Source organism: Numida meleagris, chromosome 2 (assembly GCF_002078875.1).
Source record: "Numida meleagris isolate 19003 breed g44 Domestic line chromosome 2, NumMel1.0, whole genome shotgun sequence".
Lineage (NCBI taxonomy): Eukaryota > Metazoa > Chordata > Aves > Galliformes > Numididae > Numida > Numida meleagris.
The window spans coordinates 112,406,037-112,419,777 of record NC_034410.1 but is presented as its reverse complement, the minus strand read 5'-3'; the positions used below and the strand labels follow the sequence as shown (position 1 = coordinate 112,419,777).

General features: G+C 39.0%; 1 protein-coding gene across 1 annotated transcript; it reads left to right on the top strand.

Moving 5' to 3' along the window:
• Positions 255 to 13,286, top strand: GGH (gamma-glutamyl hydrolase). Its single transcript, XM_021387648.1, is given in 11 exon segments — positions 255 to 595; positions 597 to 768; positions 771 to 927; positions 1,379 to 1,493; positions 2,732 to 2,782; positions 5,965 to 6,049; positions 8,064 to 8,202; positions 8,546 to 8,652; positions 8,757 to 8,847; positions 9,884 to 10,021; positions 10,776 to 13,286. Coding segments are annotated over 11 exon segments (1,494 nt in total). The 5' UTR covers positions 255 to 278; the 3' UTR covers positions 10,898 to 13,286.

Genomic DNA, 13,741 nt, shown 5'->3' with positions numbered 1-13,741 from the left:
GAGTTGGAAGGGATCTCAAAGACCACCTACTTCCCGTGGCAGTGCCCCACCACCTACTGTGTAAAAAAAAATTTTCCCTGACATCCAATTTAAATATCCCCTCTTTTAGTTTGAAACTGTTCCCTCTTGTCCTATCACTATCAAACCATGTAAAAAGTCAGTCTCCACCCTGTTTATAAGCTCCCTTTAAGTACTGGAAGGCCACAACGAGGAATCCCCAGAGCCTTCTCTTCCCTAGGCTGAACAAACCCAGTACCCTCAGCCTGTCTTTGTAGGAGATGTGCTCCAGCCCTCTGACCATCGTGGCCCTCCTCTGGACCCACTTCAATATCTCCACACCTTTCGTGTGTTGGGGGCCCCAGGTCTGGACGCAAAACTTGACGAGGGCAAGAACACAGGGGACAATCCTCTCCCTCTCCCTGCTGGCCACCCCTCTATTGACGCAGCCCGGGATACTGTTGGCCTTCCGGGCCGCAGGTTCACACAGTTTGCTCTTGTTAAGCCACAGAGGCCCCGAGAAGCGGGTGACAACACAGCCCTCAGCGCCAAGGCTGCTGGGAGGCTGCAGGACTGCGGGAGGATGCTAGCCGCCCTGCTCGGCCCTCCGCGGGCCCACGGCCGTTTCCTCCCGCTCTGCGTGAGGAGAGCAATGAGAAGCACGCTCGGTGCCAGACTGCCGGCGGAGGGGCCGGCGGGACTCCATTTCCCAGTGTGCCCCGCAGCGAGAGGCGGTGGCTGGAGCGGCCGGCGAGCCGGTCGCGGAACTGTCGGTTCGGAGCGGCAGCGGGCGAGGAAACATGGGGCGCGTAGCGGGGTTCGCTCCGCTCCCGGCCGCCGCCGCCGTCCTGCTCCTGCTCGGCTGTGCTACCGCCGCCTCCCTCGCCCCGCGCGGCCGCTCGCCGGAGCCCAACGAGAGGCCCATCGTCGGTAAGGGGTGGCGGGGGAGCAGCCGTGTGACAGCTACGTGTTGATCCTCTGCACGTAGCTGATAAGACCAAACCCCGCGGGCTTCTGTGGTGCGAAAGACTCAAAATGGTGGTTATACCGTGTGAGCTCTAAGTGGTGAAGCCTTTGTTGTTGAAACCTGTCCGCAGCGCTGTACATACTTTAACAAAGTCTCAAAATAGAACTTATTTAAGAGAAGCTGTTACTGCACAATTAAAAGAGGGGAGTTGAGTCTTAGGTGAAACATGTTTGTCTGGTGCCTTGTGACCGGGCAGCATGGCTGATGCCCATTGTCCCACCATTTTTTTGTTGGACAGCGCAGGGAATGCTATAATGTGGGGGGTCGGCAATTGGAGTCTGATTTTTCTTTCTGTGCCTAACAGTTGGGTGAAACATTTCTTATAATGCTGATTTTCTTTCTTGGACCTCTCAGGGATATTGTCACAGGAATGTCACTTTGATGAGTTCCACAAATTCGGAAATTCGTATATTGCGGCTTCGTATGTGAAGTTCTTAGAGTCTGCTGGTGCCCGCATTGTGCCAATAAGGTGGGTTTTTATATCTCTGCAGACGGGTAACCGTTAACATAAGACTATTGGAGGCACAGGCAGCAGTCGTGCTGATTTTCTGAGTGTTTATAGCCCATCGGTGATGATTCAAATATGCCACAATTTGCAAGCTGTTTTAAAAATCAGAATAGTAGTAGGCTGGAACATTTCACTTTTAATATTACTTTTTACAAAAATCTTTTCTTTCTCTCAATTTCTTCTTCTTCTTCTTCTTTTTTAATCTCTAAAATTACCCTCCCTAGTTCACGTTGGTGTTTTTTTGAAGTTAGTTATGTTCAGTCTAATGTGTACTGACAAACAAACATCTAGCATCTGGAGAGATACTATCTTTTGTCACATTCTGTCGTCCTAGAGTTGAAGTAATGGAGGAAGACTGTCTATCCTTGAAGAAATCAAATTCCAGTTCTCCTCAAAGTGTGGGTCACTGAAACCTTATTGTGTAATTTTTTGGTTCCTGAGTAAAAAGTAAGAGAATAAGTAAAAGAACTGAGTGTGCTTCATTGGCAGCAGTTGGCTCTAGAATAGTAAATGCACTATGGTCAGATGTTAAAATGAGAATCATACAAAATTAAAAATGATAATAATGGAGCTGCAAAAAAAAAAAAAGTCATAATGGGATGTACCCACACAGACCGGTAAGGGCAATGGTGAAGTGCCTGAATTGTAAGCTGGTGTTCTGCATGTAGGTAGTGGAGCTTTCAGAATGGTTGCTGACCAGAAGTGTTACCGATCACACATTGAATGGATGCTTCCAATTTTTTAAGCTTAGTTAGATACTACAAAGCTGGACACTTTGAATATACTCAGTGTACACATTTTGCGGGAGTGTAGGGCCATTATACTGTTTTCCGGATGTTTACTGATGTTTCCACCTGTCAGTCTTTTCTGAAGAAGGGGTGTGACCAACTGTTTGCAGTTCAGTGCATCTTGGGATCAATCAAAAACCGGAGCTGCCAGTCTGCAGGAAATAATAGCCACACCGTTTATGTAAATGTTAAATTTAATGATTGGTTGCAAAGGGGTCTCAGAGTATCTAATCCTGAACCATATCTGACAGGTTCCTGTTTCATTTACACTTGGACTATTTTATTATGAATGTTTAAACCATGCTTTTTGTATATTTCCTATACCTCTTCTTTCAGTTCAATAACTATGATATTTTTATGGTTAAATATATATATAGTATGTGTTCTGTAACTATTTTCTTGGCATTTCAGATTAAATCTTTCAGATGAAGAATATGATAAAATATTCCACTCTATTAATGGGTAAGTTTTAAGCGTTGTTTTTCTGTTGAAATACTCATAATTCTTGTTTTGAGATTTGCTGTTTTCTCAAGGATGTTGTCTTTCTGCTCTCTTGAAGGCTTGTGCTGAGTGCTGCAGACATATAAATCTGTTCTAAGACAGAGCACTGTTTCATCCCATGTAGATCTGCTCCATTTTCTTCCATTTGGAGCATGTCAGATAATCTGTAACACTGTCAGGGCTCATACTAGCATTCTCCAGTGCAGGTAGTCACAAGTGGAGTGATAGAGGTTAACAGTTGGTTTATTCTTTACAAGTGAAGTAGGTCACTTCCTTTTTTTCTCATTCTCCTTTGAGCGATCGCCTTGATTTTGAAACGTAATAGCTCTTGCTGGGTGTGTCATCACTCTTAGCCTTCCCTGCTCCAACCCTATCTTCTCTCTTCTTCCATTCTCTTTCAGTATTCTCCATAGTTCCTCCATCATCAAGGCTTCTGATTTCCATTCTCTTCTACCCTTTTCTCTTTGGGCTCTTTCTGTCTTGAATGGTCCATCTTGCCTGCCATGATTCTGAGGCTTAGGTCTTGGGTTAGGCAAACTTATTCCAAATTGTCAGCTGACCTTTGGTGACAATCCCCCGTGTCTTCTTTTCACATTTTCCACATGTGATCCAGCTTAACACACTTTTAATAGTGAGCTAAGGAAAATCAAAACATTTTATGTTTACCTTGTGCTAAAATCACACTTTAGAAGAGTTATATCAACTGGTGCTACACTTCAGTGGCTTTATTGTGTGTGATCCCATAGCATGTGATTGGTCTACCTGTAGTCATGAGATGAACATCTTAAACCATTAATATTTTCATAAATCTTATGCATATATCAATATTAATCAACATGACTAAAACTTGAATATTTAGACCAGTGGCTATCTGGGGGTAGCTGTGCCATCTTACACCCCGCAGCACTGCCTATACATTAAGATGTGGCTTTTCACAGTGTTATAGAATAAGGAAGTGTAAGGCAATCGTGCTTTCTTCCCTGTGTCTTCCTGTATTGGAGACAAAATGAGTAATTTAGTCACTTTTTCATGACTGCCACCTTCTCTTTTCATACCAGAAGAACTGTAAACAATGGAATCTCCTTTCTACCCCCTAGTCTTTGTCAATGCTTAATGGAGTATTAGGAAAATAGATCTAGATCTCTTATCCTTCTGTCCCTTCCTTGCTGAGGTTGGAAGTTGAGTCTGTGCTATGTAGGTGGGTAAGAATGATCTATATTTCCTGTCATTACACTCCACTGTCAGCTAGTGAATTCCATAATACAGTTGTGTGTAAGTAACAAATGGGATCTGTGTGGGGAAGGACTCTCTGTACTGTGGGAACTTAAAATAAGGGAGAAATTAGTTGATCTTTCATATTGTAAGACCTTAGCTTGAAGTTCTTTGCAGTTGGAAATTCTTTATTATTAAATGCCTTCATCTTAAGACCATGAAAGTTATTATAGCAGAGATAGAATTTTATGAATGTAGCTTTATAATTCTGAGACAACCTTTGAAATTCATGGTGAACATCATCGGGTATAATCAGTGAGAGACTGCAGAATGCAGGTAGCTGCATTTTGACCTGCTTATCACAATAATAAGCCATTATCATTGTTGCTTAATGAGTTACTTCCGGTTTGCACTAGCAGAAATGTCAGTTGTTTTTTTCTGATTAATGTTGGCCAGTTTATGATGGTTTGAACAGAAGGAATGGGTGAAATGAATTTCCCACCTCTTCCATATGAGGATCATCGTATCTGTCTAAACAAGTCTATGTAGAAGCCTATAATTTGTCCTGTTTTGAGAATATCTTCAGCTATATTCATTTTCTAAATTAGTGCTAGAGAATAATTTGATTTATGTTTTTGCGAATACTGCTCTACTTTTCCACCAGTTATTTGATGGCTTTTGCAGGATCCTGTGCATTGCTCACCTTAAAATAAACCAAGCCCGAAGAGTTAAAACACACACTCGCTCACTTTGTAGATGCTTAGGATCATATGAAATGTATCACTAAGATACTAACAAGGAGCTAGAATAAATTACAAGTTACTGTTTCCAGAGCACAGAAATGTTGAGGAAATCCTTCAGCTATTTTGTTGAAAACTCCATGGTTGGTGGAGGTAGCTCAAGTAAATCCAGTTGAGGTCCCATTACAGTGGGTTAGAGAGAGATCACTTGGTTCTTTCAGTTTTGTGGATACCGTTCCAGTTTTAGCTGGAAGAGACTTCATTTTAAGTTACTGACTGTGATAGAAGAACTTGATTGCTTCCCATGTCATCATTTGCACATATGAAACCTGTTAGACTCTGTGGACTCTTTTGCTTTTGTGGTTTTTGTGGTTAGGAAGCCACACAGAGAATAGCTACAGCTGTATTTTTTTATTTTTATTTTTGTGGAGGAAAAAGATTGCACACAATTTTTTTGAAATAACCTCTGAGATTGCTCTATCTTATTTAGCTAAATTAGGTCCTCTGTGACCAAAGGTTACAGCCAAGTATACTTTTTTGTGTTTCAGTGGGAACTTTTGGATCTGTAACTATCTGCCATAAGAAGGGCTGCAATTTGTCTGTACTTAAATGGAATAGGATGAATTGAGAATGGGGAAAGGATTTTAAAGTCATAGGAAGAAGCAGCTTGGAGTGAGGGTAGGATTTGATGGAGTCATTGCAGGCAACTCTTTTCTATAGTAGCTGAAGTATCTCTGTTTCATGTATTTTCTGTTTATTCAGCTCTCTCTTTCTTTGTGCTATTTTTGGTCATGACTTTGTGCTAGTAACCATTTCCAAGTATAAGAACACAAAACTTTAGAATGTGATTCAGTAAAAGACTAGGATAATGTGAATGACTAAGACTAATGTAACTGTGTATGTGATAGCTGTCTAAACTGACATAATATAACAGAGAGCTCATCAGTGTAGCAAGCTTACCAGGCTATTCAGCCTTCCATCCAGCTGAGTGCCTTCTCTAGAAAATGTATTTGAATCACCATTGACTTTTCTGACTAGATCCCCCCTGTTCCTGTTGGAACCTTTGATACCCATCTATAGATTTCTGAAATCTTGGCATTCTAATCAAGACCCTTAAAGCCACTGTCCAGGTTTTAATTTGATCACCATTATTCACTGTTGCTAATCATATTCTTGGATGTTGCCTTTCAGGGTACTTTTTCCAGGAGGTGGTGTGGATCTTAAGACTTCAGAATATTCCAGGGTTGCTAAGATATTTTACCACAAGGCATTAGAGGTAATTACTAAGGAACAGTCTGTTCTTGTTACTGTCACTGTTCAAAGATCAAAAGGAGGCTCGCATTCTCAGTTTCCCACTGGCTTCCAACATGTTAACTGGAAGCCTGTTAATAAATATCTCATTGCTAGCTTCTGCGTAAAAAGTCATTTCAGACACCTGACACCCTTTCATGTTACAAGTGGTGTCATTGTCTTAAATTCCAGTTAGCATGTATTTATTATAACTAGGGACTTCATTGCTGTTCTGAACCTGCAATAAAGTAACAGTAAAGCTTCCCAAAAGCACCAAGTATCCAGTGACATTAAATGCTGAACAAAGATCCACCTAAATGTGATCAGTTGTAAAAGTCTTATAAATAAAGCTTAGACTCAGAAGGAATTCTTGAGAGGCTCTCAAACAATCCAGTTTACAATTGTGTAACATTGAGGCTTCTCCTAACATATATACTACAGTTAATGAAGCACCTTTATTCTTATATGGAAGTAGATTTAAATACATCTTTGAAGGTGCATGGGAAATGTCTACTTTAGCATGTTACCTCATTTTACTGATTTCCATTGGCTTGGTAACTGTAAATACAGCACATTTTTGAAGTTAACACTAATTTAACTTATAACATGAAAAAAGCATGTGAAAGGTGGTATTAATTCCTTTTTATTGTTAATCATTAGCTTTTTCAGGAAAAGATTGGATATGTGGGAAAGCCATTTATTTCAAGGAACATCAGGGAGGCTCTGAATCCTTACAGAAGCTTTAAAGCTCTCAGAGCATAAGAGATTCTTTTTTTTCTAGATAATAAACACATTTTTGAAGTAAAACTTTACTATCGTGTAAGTACAGTGTTGAAAGGAATGGAGATTAATTGAACTTTATACTAAACCCATATTAGTAGGGCTTAAACTGTTACCACAATAGGAGGCATTCATTGGCAGAGAGGAATTCTTCTCTACTCTTGCTGCTGACTTTCTTCCAGCAGACAAGGAAAGTTCAGGCTGTGGCATCCACAGGACCAATCAGCTGCAGCTCAATGCATCAGTTTCCTACTGCTCAGTCCCTGTGATACTAATGTCATTACTCTTTCATCTGCCTCCGTCACCTTTTCACCTCTCACCTTCAACCTGATTCTTACAATTCTATAAAACTAGTAGTCTCCTTTGTCTCTACAAAACTGCTCATGGTGTAAAGTGCAGCTTGGGGCGGTGGTTTCTTGTGGTTTCCTGTTAGTGTTTGCAGGACTATTATGAAATTCTATTGACATTTCACAACCAATTTTGTATGTCATAACTTTATGACCAAAGAGGCAGACTTACTGGTTGGTACGTGTACTTAAGGTGACCGAAAGGCAGAAAATAATTTTCACTTCTTCATAGGTAATGCTTACTCATCTTTATTTTTTCCTGTGCTATTAGTGATGATCGTGTGTTTTAATTTTCATCTTTTGAGACTTGATTAGCACTATAAAATATTAGCAATTTTACAAATGTAAGGTGAGCTACCATAATCAACAATATACTAGCAGGTATGTAATAGGCTGAATGTTACGGAGTTTTTTTTCTGTTTGTTTGTTTGTTTTAAAGGTATGATTGAGCCTTTTCTTTTAATTTTCAGATGTCCAGAATGGGCAATGGTTTGGTCTGGCTGTGCTTTAGTATGAGTAGAAGATGTGAAACGTTAATCCCCATTCAAGTCAATAGCATTCTAGTAGCTTTTCTAGTTTTTAAGTTGATTGTTAAAATGTAACATCATCAGTGTAGTTTAATATACACTTACCATCCAGACTGATGTTTGCTTCTTCTCTTTTTTTTTAAGTTTTAAAAGAAAAACTAAGGCATTTGGCGTGGTTATTTCAATTGTTGAACTGTTACAACTCCTTGGTAGCAGTTTGTACTGCTGTAGTAGTTTTATTTCTCACCTACAAAAGTGAAAGTGAAAAGAGTAGGAAGTTCTGTTCGATTTTCTTTCTGTAAATCTTCAGTACCTTTTCTTCATTTTGTTGTTGTTTATTTTGAAGGCTAATGATAAAGGAGACTATTTCCCAGTATGGGGAACATGTCTTGGACACGAATTGCTGACATATCTCACAAGTGGTGAAATTTTACTTGTTAATACCAAGACAAATGGTTTTTCACTCCCTCTGAACTTTACGTCAGGTGAGAAATCCCATTACATCTCGTGTCTGAGTTTTGCTAAGAGATACTGTGGTTTTGTTTGTGAAAAATACACAAGGCTGAATGTTTGGGGGGTTTCTGATGATTAAGTACTTTCTCATTATGTTGTCCAAACTTTTATAAAGTCAGTGCAACTCTGGATTTATTTCACTGATTTTTTTGTTTCCTTGCAGTACATTCTTAGATTGTAAAGTTTTACCACAGAAACCTAAAAGTTTGTGTTAAAGTAGAGTTTCATTAAACGTGTTTCCTATTCAGTAATAGACAGTCTGTTAGCAGCTTGGGTAATGGGCAGTATGTGTTTTTTCTTTTTTCTTTGTGACAGCTGCAAAACACAGTAGATTATTCAAGAACCTTCCTAATGACTTGTTACATGCCTTTGCTAGTGAGGCGTTGACATCAAACTTTCATGTGTGGAGCATCTCCATGGAGGTATTTGATCATTTTACCTCACGAACACAAATGCATTCTTTCTGTCTAAACTAGAAATAAAGGGACAGATTATACATTTTTATTTTCTTTCCTTCTTACTGCAGAATTTCACAAAAAATGAAAAGCTTTATAATTTCTATAATATTCTGACCACTAACGCTGACGATGAAGTGGAATTTGTATCTACCATGGAAGGTAGGAAAATGAATTTCCTTTGTAAAATATGACTGTAACAAAGTATTTATCTGGAGGTGTCAGAGGTGTAGTGGCATTTATGCTGATTTGTAGTGCAAGCTTACTGTTAGAATAACAGGGTGAGTGCTGGCCCTGTCTGTGCTCTGGCTGTGATGGACATACTGTTTGCAGAGAAAGTTTTTCTTTTGAGTACATATTTTTGAGCTTAACTACTTACTTCTTTTACCCACTGTTCCCCACATATATGCTGTGACACTTTAGCACTGGAATATTCCAGTGCTGTGATACGAAGTGTATAGCACTCATCTTGTAATAGTCTAACCCCTAGTGTACGCCTGTTGCATCTTGCTTGTTGTCTGTCTGCTTATGCATGGCTTCCTGAGATGCTCTATTACTCATTTGCTGTACAGGGAGAACAATTCACAATTTGGAAATAACAGCAGTATCTCTCATTGCTTTGACACCAACACTGGTAATTGTTCTCCAAAATCCTTTTGCTTTCCCTACCTCATGTTACATATGTTTTCCACCAGGCTTGCTCAGCTCAAAAAAATGTTAGCTCATTAGAGAGAGGTTTATTTTGATCAGTGCACAACTAGCAGCTCTACAATGAGGTTCAGCTGTCAGCCCCTGGGATTCTTCTGTATGGCATGCTGGCAGTCCTCCAGAAGAAGAGGTGAAGAACAGTTTGATCAGAAGACCTAATCAGGCTAATGATAACATGTCCTGTGCCTGCAAGCAGTTTATCACAGAGCAGTCATCGCCTGCTGTGCCTCTGTTTTTTATGCGAGAGTTGAGAACTGGCTTCCTCCTGGCACAGACCAAATGGGAGCTGCCTCTGAATTGACTGGGCCTTCAAGGAGATCTCGATACTTGGATCTGTTTCAGCTTGCTCTTTAGGCTTTTGTGAAGCTGTTGTTAAGTGAGGTTCTTTTGTAGCTTGTCCTTTGACTTTGTTTTGCAGTAAGACTAAGCACATCACTCTCCAGGTATAGATCTTGCTTAAATGCTTTGATGGAAAATGTGTTTGTTGCAGCGTACAAATACCCAATTTATGGTGTCCAGTGGCATCCAGAAAAAAATCCTTTTGAATGGAAGAACTCATCAGGCATTCCACATTCCTCATCAGCTGTAAGGGCTGCATATTACATAGCTGACTTCTTTGTTAATGAAGGTAAGTTTATTGTTTATAAATGCAAGTTACTGAAGGTTTTGAAAAAGACTCAGCTGTCAAGTACCTCTCACTGCTTTCTGAAAAGCTTACTCTGCAATCTTTATAGGCTTATAAAAAGTAAGGGATATTAGAAATAGAATGGCTTTGTAAAAGTGGCATCCAAGTAAATGTGGCAACTCTTCTGGTAACTCTTCTTCCTGTTGAGATACAGTGTATATGAATTTGTGTACATATATGCACATGTGGAGAAAAATGTAAACTCTTTTCAACTGACAAAAATTAAGACATCATAGATAAAGTGTATGATTAGACCATTCTTTTAATATCACTTTCATATCCATCTGTAATCAATTTTAATGTGTTTAGAGCTGCCTACATGACAAACTAGAGCAAGATTCAGTTTTTATTGTCCTTACCAACAAAGACCATGTTTGCACTGCGTCTTTCAGTAGGCTGATGCTCTGATGCGTTTCTGCCAGTATTATGAGTGTTGGTATCTCTGGTAGATGCTGCCAATAGCTCATGAATGTATCTTTTTCTATAGCCTGGATTTCAAACTAACAGTCGAATTTCTCCCTCCTCAGTAATAAAATACCACTGTCAACAGCATTCTGAACCTGTATCTTAATGATTCTTCTTATATTAATTGTTGTAATTTTGTTTGCTGTTATGCTACACAGAATAACTTTGCTAACAAAGATACTGTCAAGGCTGATAGCAGTAAAGTAATCTGTACTTCTAAAATATTTTACAGCCCGGAAGAGCCTGCACCATTTCCCCAGTGAAGGTGAAGAAACAAAAGAATTGATTTATAATTATAGCCCGATTTATACAGGAACGTTTTCTTCATTTCAGCAAGTCTATTTTTTCAATTGAGTATCTTGTCAGAGGTGCGGCATTGCTATTTATAAATGGAATTATTTGCCTGCATTGCATAATTAAGCTGATATAATGCAATGCATGTGACACAAAGACAGAACAATTATCTTATTTCACAATAACTTATCCTGTGTTTCTTCTGCACTATTAGACCACTAATCTAAAATTTTACATTCTAGATTGTAATAGTTGTCTTGGGTTATGCTTTATTGCTGCAGAAAAATACATTTTTCTTCCAGGAAATATTTTTTGTTTATACTTATGAATTTGAACACTTTCAGGTTGAGAACAAGGAAAAGCATTGTATTCTTATTTCAAAATATGGGAGTTATCTCTGTAAAATGTTGCGTACTGTGACAGCACTTGAGCTTTAGGTATATTGTGTAGTAAATTCCTATCCTCTTCAAATGATTTAACAAATGAGACTTTGGATCTTGGGCTTGTTGTAAATTTGTGTATGTAACCAAGTTCTTGACAGGGATTATTTTGTCATAAGGAAGCGTGATAGCAAAGAGACACTGAAAGGATGTGCTATACCCAATCTCTGAAAAGTTGTGTTGTACATTCAGTGTTGTTCAGAGAGGTTATACCTTGTGAGGTTTATGTAAATATGAAGATGCATTTTAAATTGGGCATTGCAAATATCAGGTAAAATAGGTAAGAGCATAGTTACGTTCTGTTTCCGCTTCCTATTCTTTTCGAATTTCATTTTATATGTGTTCAAAGAATCTGAGAGTAACTGGAATCAGCAGACAGATAGGAGAAACACACAGAGAAACAGAGGCCTGTAAAGGAATGTAAACCTAACTTTTGCTTTATATACACTCTAACTTTTCCTGTAGTTACTGAGTAGAATTCTCATTGTAGTTAGAGGTAGTTTTCCATTAATTCAGTGGAGACAGTAGTCTGCTTGTGGATAGTTAACATAGCTGGAATAAAAAAAATAAGTGTATGTTAGAAAACTTTCAATGTTGGCATTTGGTTCAATTAGTGAATTTTTTTTTTGCATTCAAAAACTAACCTAGATGAGACAATCAGCTATAATTCCACTTTATTGCACAGTTTCCAAGCCCTGTTAACATCAGTGGGGACTTGGAGTTTATGGAAAAAATCAGGTTTATACCTCAGCTCTGTTCTGCAGTACCTTATACTCTCCAATACATAGGTCACTCCAAAAGTAATGCCTCCTATTTATTTCTTTGGAAATGACAGTAGGTAGATACGAAGAGTAGAATAACACAGTTTAATACAGCAAATTCTCAGCTGCAAAATACTGTTTTTCAGCATAGTCACAGTCATTAGCTGATTTGCACAGATGAGCTGATTGAGATGCTCTTCACTTTGTGATGTGACAGCTGTGCATGGCCATCTGAAACGTGGTTTGTCTTTCACATCACTGTCACCACTGCTGAAATGCACCCACTGCCTCACTGTGCTCACATCCACTGTTCGGTCTCCATAAACTTGGCGAGAGTTGATGAATGTCTATGGGTCCAAATTTTTCTGTGCAGAGGAATTCAATTCCACCCCTTTGCTTCATACTTGAATGTCAGACACCATTTTGTCAGACTGTCCCTCTGCTGCCGTGTGTCACACAGCAACAAAATATTTGGGAATATTGGTGGGAAGGCTTAGCTTCTACTGCCATACCACCAACATCTGCCTCTGACGTGGGGCCACGAGATAAAATAGGAGACGTTACATTCAGAGCAACCATATCTGAATAAAGCTGGTACATTTCTCAGGGTTTTTAATTAAAGAACTCTCTAGCTTGTTCTTTTTGATGAAGCAGCTGCGTAAGATAGACAATGTGACAAGCATTAATTGAAATAATATAAAGAAACATTAACTGTGACTACTATGTGAACACTGCTTTGTAACCACAAGCTTAAACGTGTGATAGTGCAGATTATTTCTACATTTGCCAAATTCAGTAAATTGAACTATTTTTCATGTGAATAACTTTATTATATTGACTATATTTACTGGTTCCTGGATAGATCCAGTGTAAAAAGACAATCTTGCTCTACAGTTGCATATAGATGTAGCAGATGAGATAAGATACTTATGAAAAGAGTCTAGCCGTCTGTCTCTTATTGAGACTGAGTTCTTAGGAATAACTCTAAGAATTTGCCTGAGTAAGAAGGGCAGGATTTAACCTTAAAAACAGGGACCAACTTGGCAAGTGAAATGTCTGCCTTAGGAGTAATTAGTTCCTATGTGTGCAACTTCAAGGGATATTGTGTGTATTATGGTAAGAGAGCAGTGTATTTATTATGAACTCGTATGTGTCTTTCCTTTATAACCTTTATCTTGTAAGTCTTTTTTTGGTGCTATCAGTGATTTTTTTTTCTATGATACTCTAAATAAAGTTTATTCAAGCAGATGTGCACTTGTGTTCTCTTTTATGTACCGAGGATATGGCATTAATGTTAACTGATGTTTTTCCCCCATCTGTGTTTATTATCAAAGCAATGAATTGTTGTGATTCTCCATTTCCAAACATTTTGTGATAGTCACAAATCAGGAGGCTGCTCTAACCTGTGTCCAGCTGGCATGGTTTTAGGAACCATTTCTCTGTTGTAATGTTGAATGTGAGGAAGCTGTCTATGGCAGCTTAGTCCAAGAAAGCACACAGCCATCAATCTCCGTTTCCTTCTGCCATTTGGCACTGTAACAAGAGTACACAAGATCATTTGCTTCTTTACCTACTGAACTCTTGAAGTCACTTCATTTCTGCAAAACTGCTGCACATATGCTGCATATTACCTATATACACTCACAAAGCTGCTAGGCATGGTGGCTAACTTTCAGTCCAAAAACTTAATCTTTTGCTTACTG